The sequence below is a fragment of the Mycetomoellerius zeteki genome, unplaced genomic scaffold, assembly GCF_001594055.1.
Source record: "Mycetomoellerius zeteki isolate Tzet28-1 unplaced genomic scaffold, Tzet1.0 scaffold426, whole genome shotgun sequence".
NCBI lineage: Eukaryota > Metazoa > Arthropoda > Insecta > Hymenoptera > Formicidae > Mycetomoellerius > Mycetomoellerius zeteki.
In genome coordinates this window covers 311032-319350 of record NW_017257421.1, presented here as the reverse complement: position 1 = coordinate 319350, position 8319 = coordinate 311032, and the positions used below count along the sequence as shown (strand labels likewise).

General features: G+C 32.6%; 1 protein-coding gene across 1 annotated transcript in view; it reads left to right on the top strand.

Moving 5' to 3' along the window:
• Positions 1-5078, top strand: part of LOC108726552 (excitatory amino acid transporter 1) — an 18225-nt gene extending 13147 nt beyond the window's left edge. The window contains 6 exon segments of the mRNA XM_018454201.1: positions 2104-2292; positions 3183-3366; positions 3599-4027; positions 4442-4576; positions 4660-4713; positions 4715-5078. Of these exon segments, the coding sequence (XP_018309703.1) occupies positions 2104-2292; positions 3183-3366; positions 3599-4027; positions 4442-4576; positions 4660-4713; positions 4715-4799 (1076 nt within the window). The 3' untranslated portion in view covers positions 4800-5078.
• The last annotated feature ends 3241 nt before the right edge of the window (positions 5079-8319 follow it).

The following is an 8319-nucleotide window of genomic DNA, read 5'->3' as shown; positions in this document are numbered from 1 at the left end:
TAACGCTGCTTGAAATCGGTTGTTTTCTTGTCGAATTGAAAATGATCCAGTCTCTCGCAATCTATTAAATGTCAACATAAACACTCTTCGGTTTGGCACTCTTCTGTTTGGAAATCGTCGTGCATATTCTCGCACCGCCTTTAAAGCATTACCGTTGCAGAAACCGTATACAAAAACCATATCAGCATATTCACTATTAGAATACGTACGCGGCATATTGCAAAAGACAAAATTCATCTACTGTTAAAGGCTTTCAAAGAGCGACTGACAAATTCATAACAGAAAGTGGAAAATGTAATCAAATATGTCGGTGCTAGATATGGCAAGAAATGTAAACATTTTTTTTCGATTTCTCTGAAACGGAGCAAAAACGAGCATATGTCTATAGGACTTTTTTTCTTAGTTTTTTACTCCTCTACACGCTCCCGAAGTTTTGCGATTTAATTTGGAAACACCCATATATATATATTTAGCTATATTTTTAAATTTTTCAGTAAAATCATTTTTTCTGTGCGGTATGTATTAGGTTTTACATATAATGTAACTTATAATGTGAAGAAAAGATATCATAGGCACAAGACTCAATAGTCTCTGAACTGATGTATTAAAGATGTAAACATGTATTCATAGGCCCATTTTCACAATATGATAATTATCTAAAGATTAAGATTATGATAATTATTATTGTAGTGATGATTATCTCTTAAGATTATCTCTGAAGTTCTATAATATGCGTGACGTAAAGTATAGTAAGTTAGCGCGCTAACATCGTTGAAAGCGCGTTCTGAATACGGGCCTAAAGGTTACCAACAGATTCATCGATGAAATTCATGAATGAATTTCTTAGTTACCTTTAATCTTTAGGTAACCATATATTATTGTGAAAATGGGCCATATATATAGAGATTCACTGTTGATACATCATAGCTCAATAATGAATTATTATTGAGTAATGAATGATAGTTCAGTTATGGTGTATCTCTATCAAAGGTGAATCTCCATAAATACAAGTTTTACACTTTTAATAGCTCATAAATTATCCATTATTGAGTCTTGTACTTATCTATAACATCTTTGTTCAGCAATTATAAGCTATATTGTCATCAGTATTCATAATTAGTTTTTATATTTAAGACGGATTCATAGTATTTATATTATAGAATTTTTTTATATTTAAGTTTTGTATAATCATAAGATGTCATAAGTCAATCACAGAGTTATGTTAGTATCTTAAGACATCACTTAAGACGATCTTAAAATAAGAATCGACTATGAATACCGACTTATATGTGAAACTATACCTGTGAAACTATATGTGAAACTATATGTAACTAATTTATTTCATCGTGACCCAGTTTTTCATATAATTAATCCTTTAATTGATACTTTAGTATGATTGGATATCTTTACGCACAGCTGGACGCATTTAGCGTTTTAAATAACGTATCATAAGGTTAAATGATTGCTCGCATCAACGGCGCAAATCGCGATTAAAGAATCGCAGCATCTCGGTCATCGCGACAGCGCGGGCAATAATACATTTCTCAGAAACGGTGAATGCGATGCGACAAGTGACAGATGCTACACAGTAGTATCCGTCGCATTTACATATATCTGGTAACGGAGGGAATGCGTCTGATAGCTCTGAATTCTCATGACTCATCTCGGTTAATTAACGCAACCAAGTAGAGAATGAAGCGCGAACGACGCATCAGACAATACAAATTAGCGACAGATTACTCGAAGGCATTATCACAGAAAGTTCGCGCTATTTGACCGTATTTTCCAACAACAAATATGACGTTTTATATTGCGTTAGAACGGAGATTAGACCGGTTATAACTCGAAACTTTGCTTACGTATCGCACACTCTTTTTTTCCTCTAGAAATCGTCTTGTTCTTTTCCTTGCAGCATTATCGCTCCAGTTAAATTTCTATTTCTTGTGATTGTGTCATCGTGCTTATCTCGTTGGTTTTTATTACGATCGACATAACGTTCTCAACTCTCGTTTACTTTCGTGATTAATTAATCGAACAAAAAAAAATTCGCAATGTCTAATTGCTGATAGCGAGTAACGATTGCCTGTTAAACTTTGACTTTAGGTATAATTCTGGTTGTCTCGATCCAACCTGGTGTCGGTAGTTCCGCTTCAGAGAGCAAAAGGCCAGCGCAAAATGTTTCTACCGTCGATACGTTAATGGACCTAGTCAGAAACATGTTTCCGCCAAATCTTGTGGAGGCCTGTATCGCCCAAAGTCGAACTGAGCCTAAGCCACCTGAGAATAGCAGTGGTAATAATTTTTTTTAAATAGAAAAGGGTTTTTTTACCTCTTAATTATTCGCATGGGAGCACCCCGTCTTATAACCATATTAAATGACTTTCTAAAATTTTTAGAGTAAATCTCATTCTGAAGAGTGAAATCTCACTTTTATAAAGATTAAAAATTGAGCTACTTTTTTTTCAGAAGTTTCACTCCAAAGAATATAGAAAGTATGAATGCTGTTTATACACAGAAAGAACGATTTATTGCTAAACTGTCTGAAAATTTAGATAGATACAGATTTGAAAATAAATTTTGTCGTCTTGTCAAAACAATTATATAAGAAATCCAAACATGATGAATGATCCAGCAAAAAATGTTGACATTATAATAGTTATCCAAGCAGAAGTAAATCATGATAACGTCAAAATGACATTAAGATGAATCGAAAATGATTGAAAAATGAACCTTTAGTAATCATTTTGGAGTCATTTTGACATCATTTTGATATCATAATAACTTGTTTTGCTTGGGTAGTTTGAAAGTCTAACATAATTATTTTGATAATCCAACAAAATTTATTTTTAGATCTATATCTATCTAAACTTTTTAGTAAAATCGTTTTTTCTATGTACACATGTTATATTTAGCACAAATTATTTCAATTTTTAAAAAAGTTTTTCATATATTTTTATCTAAAGGATGTATAGAACGTTATCAACCTCTATTTAATTGTAATCATCAAAGAGATCAAAGAAAATTGAGACATAATTTTGGAGTGTTAGGAACTTCTCAACATACTTTCATCAAGTTAATAATCATGTAAAAAAAACCATGCAAGTAATGTAGAGGTTAAATAACACAGCATTAGTTAATTTTTTATTTTAATCAGTTTAAATTAATATTTTGCCTGTTTTTAGTTCCTTTGGACGAATGGGAACTGGAGCAGAAGATGGTCTCGGGTTCAAATATTCTTGGTCTCGTTGTGTTTGCCACGGTGATGGGCATCACCCTCGGCAAAATGGGACCGCAGGCGAAGCCATTGTTGAGCTTCTTTGACTCGCTATCCGGCGCTATGATGCTGATTACTAACTGGGTCATATGGTAAGACTGTAATAGCTAAGTAATAGCTAAGTATCCGCTTCTCGAGACACATATAATTTTCTCAAGGAAAACTCGCAGAACGTCTATCGTTGCGTAACCGTCGATGATCGCGCAATTTTGTCGTGATAATTCTATCGTCTACCATCTCGACTCTCGCATCGCTTATTCTTCGTGGAATTATGAGCCTTCGAATTAAAAATCTCAAGAATATATCTGTTTGTTGTGTATGCAGGTTGTCGCCGATCGGCGTGCTCTCTTTGGTCGCTTCAAAGATCACGGAGATGAAATCGCTCGAGGAGGTAGTCGGCCAACTCGGAATGTACTTCCTGACCGTGTTGATCGCTCTGCTCATACATGGTTTCCTGGTGTTACCTGGGATATACTTTGTTCTCACAAAGAGAAACCCTTATTCGTACATAGGGAATATGGCCGAAGCGCTCGTCACTGCCTTCGGCACATCTTCGAGCTCGGCGACGCTGCCACTCGCCATCAGCTGTCTTGAAGAAAAAAACGGTATCGATTCTCGTGTCACCAGATTCGTCATGCCAATAGGCGCTACCGTAAATATGGACGGTACCGCTTTGTACGAAGCTATAGCTGCCATATTTATTTCTCAAGTGCGTAAGGTTCCTCTTTCCTTTGGACAGCTGATTGCGGTAAGGTGAGCTTTCCCATCTATTTAAATCTTCTATTCATTTCGCAAAGAAAGATGTATAGTATTTCTACACGAAAAAAATTTTGCTGAAGTATAATTTAAAAATTTGCTGGATACAGATTTGAAAATAATTTTGTTGGACCATCAAAATAATTATGTAGGAAATTCAAGCATTATGAGCAATGCTACAAAAAATTCTATCAATCGCTCTACATAATTATTGATATTCTCTAAAATTTTTAGAGTGAATTTTCACTCTTTAGAATAAGATTTTATTCCAAAGAATTTAGTAATAGTAATTATTGATTGAATCCAACGAAATTGTTTTGACGTCTACATCCAGCAAAATTAAATTTTAGGTACTTCAGCAGAACTGTTCATTTCATGTATCCAATTTATTACATTTAATATTTGTTCTAGTATCACGGCGACCGCTGCCAGTATCGGCGCGGCTGGAATTCCGCAGGCCGGCCTAGTGACTATGGTTATGGTGCTTGACACAGTACGACTTCCAGCCAATGATGTCTTCTTAATTATCGCAGTTGACTGGTTACTGTAAGTGTGTGCTTTCTTCCATTACATTAAATTTAAAAGAAACATTTGTAATGTTAAACGCGATGCGATTGCATAATTTGCAGAGATCGATGTAGAACAACCATAAATGTTATTGGTGACTCGCTCGGCGCGGGAATCTAGCAGGAACGAGCTCGCGACATTATCACACAACACGCAGCAAACGCAAAACGGAGCCGATTGTCACGCGACTACGTCGATATGAGCTGGAGTGTTTATTAATCGTTAAACCGCATCTCCTTAAGAGCTTCGTGATCGAAAGATCGATCACCTACAGCAAAACATATCGGCAAACTTATTGCGCGGCTTATCGTTGAAATATTGCCATAACTTCTTGGACTTCCGAGAGTCAGAATTGAAGAATATACAGGATGTTCCAAAAGTAACGATAAATCTTCCGCACAGGGGCAGAATGGATTAAACTTGGAAGAAAAATCCTCTACCATTTTGCAATTTTCGCAATAGTTAACAAGATATTAATTGCTAAAAATTACCGAAAATTGGTCTATAATAATTTTTTACTCAAATACTAACTTTACAGAAAAATTGCAAGAGACAAAAATTGTTTAATTTTTTCTCATAGAACTCTAAGAATTTTTTTAGAATTTTTTCAGAATTTTTTAATACCGTATTTCCTCATGTTGGTAAAACTAAGAAAATGCAGTACTAAAAAGTTGATAAAAAATTCTGAAAAAATTCTTAGAGCCTATGAAAAGAAAATAAACAATTTTTATCTTTTACAGTTTTTCTATAAAGTTGATAGTATTGGAGTAAAAAATTATTGAAGACCAATTTTCGACAATATTTAGTAATTAATATCTTGTTAACTATTGCTAAAATTGCGAAAATTGTAAAATGGTAGAGGATTTTCTTCTCAGTTTAGTTCATTTTGCCCCTGTGCGAAAGATTTATCGTTACTTTTGGAACATTCTATATATACAAGAAAATAAATTAAATTTAGGGATTAGGATTAAGAGTATGAATAAATTTGGACGACAACATGATATTACTTGTTAGTTATTATAGCCGTGTCATGTCTGAGATTTCTAATTTTTGAGTTTTTATATATAAGTTATCATAGAGAATTTTGAGGAATATTATACGCCGTTGACGGGTATCTACATTTTCAATCGTACAATATGGCAACGAGCGCGAGACGCGATCCTGACAAAGTGTTCTTGCGTACTCAGAGTAAGTGTTCTGTTTTTATCTTAGCCAAATAATCAGTTTAGTTATTAATTATCCTACACTGAACCAGACTACAAAGAAAGGGAGCAATCGACACTGTATCATCATATCCTAAATGCCATATCTGCGATAAACGCACGCGGAATGCGACGAGCGCGCGAATATTTTCTTTCGATTATCTGTATGCAAGTACTGTAAAAGAAAAGAAAATTATTTTGGTAGTCACTTACTTGACATCCATTCCGCGATACAAAATATAAATGTACGTAACTATAGGACAATGAAATATCGGTTATTAATGTGTAGCTTGCGGTGCGAGCGACGAGCATTCTTTAAATGATTTTCGAATATAAGATATGCTTGAAACTAAATACTTCTTAACTTTAGTCAAGGTAGGCCCCACTAAGCGAATTTGCTTGTAAAATATATAAGTATATAGAACATATATATATATTACATATTCTTGTCTTCCATTCTTGCGTTTTATAAGAATTACGCTTATATGATATTGCCACGTTACATTTCGTTTCAGCCGCATACCATAATTTGCAATCCGGTTTTCCTTTGCGAGTTACATCTCTACGTTTCTTCAGAAGATTGCATTTATGATTACGAAACTCGTAAAAGATTCACGAAAAGCAAAATGTATTTTGAGAAATTGACTTTACTATGATTTTATGATAAAGAGTCTTGAAGTGTTTATTGTTATTTTTTTGTATGACAATAGAAGCGAGGATTACGTATGTAATTTTTGCTCACGCATATTATTATTCCGCGGCGATACATGTTAGAAAATAATTAATATATATATATATATATATGTCATCGTGACATAGATTATTGCCAACATGTTTCGAGGGTAGCTTTTACACCTACTTGATATCCAGTGAATAAAAGCAGACTTAATAAGTTCGATGCCATTAACAACAATCAACCGCGGGACTTAACCCTTAAGTATGAAGCAACGTTGATCATTTCACAACCCCATGATTCCTCGATTGAGAAAACGGATATGCAATTTTCCACATTTTACATGTTTCTTCACGCGATGGAAAAAAATTCGATAAATCGTAACACACGCCTGACAAAAATAAAAATCGGAGCGTAATTTATCGTTGTAGAAACTTAATATCGATCCTGGCTAATTAATCACATATTTTGAGTATTAAAAATATTCACTGTGAATAGTACTTTTAATATTTGAAATAAGTGATCAATTTGCTAATACTAGTATTAAATTTCTACAAGGATGAAAGTAAGGGAAGAATGATAGAAGTGTAAACAAAGCTTTTAAGAGACGAAAACTGAGACAACGAAATATAAAAGAAGATAGGATCTCTTTCACGTTTTCGTTGTCTCAATTTTCGTCTCCTTGAAATTCTGTTTACGGTTCTGTCACTCTTTCTATATATTCAACTTACGTTTCAATTCTTGTTTTTGCCAAGGAAGAACGTAAACTTTTGGAAAATATGCATTCAATCGTTGAGCATTATATCTATCAAATAAAAAAGCAAAATCCGTACTTAAGGGTTGAAATACTTTTCCTTTTTTTACAACCTTTTGTCTTTCGACACAACAAAAATGACCATTGCTAAATCGTGATGTCTTCGCGTGATATGTAAGAGAATTATATGGAGAAAATAACAAAAAGAAATAATTAATAAACGTATCGCCTTTTATTCGTAAATCCTTTGCTGCAAGATCCTTTTGTTATTTTTTTATACAAAATTTATTCTAAATTTCTAATTCCTGCCACATTTGCAAAATTTATAACATAATTACTCTGACTTGAGTTTATTTATCTGTAAGATTAATTTTATTTATATTAATTAAAAGGCACTGATTAATTTCAAGGAACAAAAGTAACGTAACTCACGTAAAAAAGAATAAACATTAAACATATTTTAATAAGAATAAATAAGCACTGTTGTTCAGTACTTTTAGTATTCCAAATAAGTAATTAATAGCATTTTTCATTAATAAATTGATTATTTCATCAGATTTTTATATTACAATCGGTGAACATTTTTTCATGCATGAATATGTATAAATATGTATAAACATACATAAATATTCGTAAACATGTATAATCATATATGAAATATGTCCATACATGTTCATACATATCCCTCTTTCTTTTGTAACTACTTTTTAATGTAATTGAAACAATAATTATAGTAATGTGAAAATATTAAAAATAACTAAAAGGATAATTTTCACACTATTTGTTTTAGAAAAAATCAAGTTCGAAGAAATGTAAAAAAATTACTTACTATACGTATAATTATATATAAAATTATGCGCAATTGCATACGAGCAATTCTTTTAACATTTTTTCAAACTTATTTTTTTCTAAAACGAAAATTATTATCCCTTTAATTATTGTTATGTTTTCACATTAGTATTATTATTGCTATTACATTAAAACGTAATTTTACAAAAGAAAGAGGAATGTATATATATGGAACATATAACATTTCATATATGATTATACATGTTTATGAATATTTATATATGTTGATACATATTCATACATG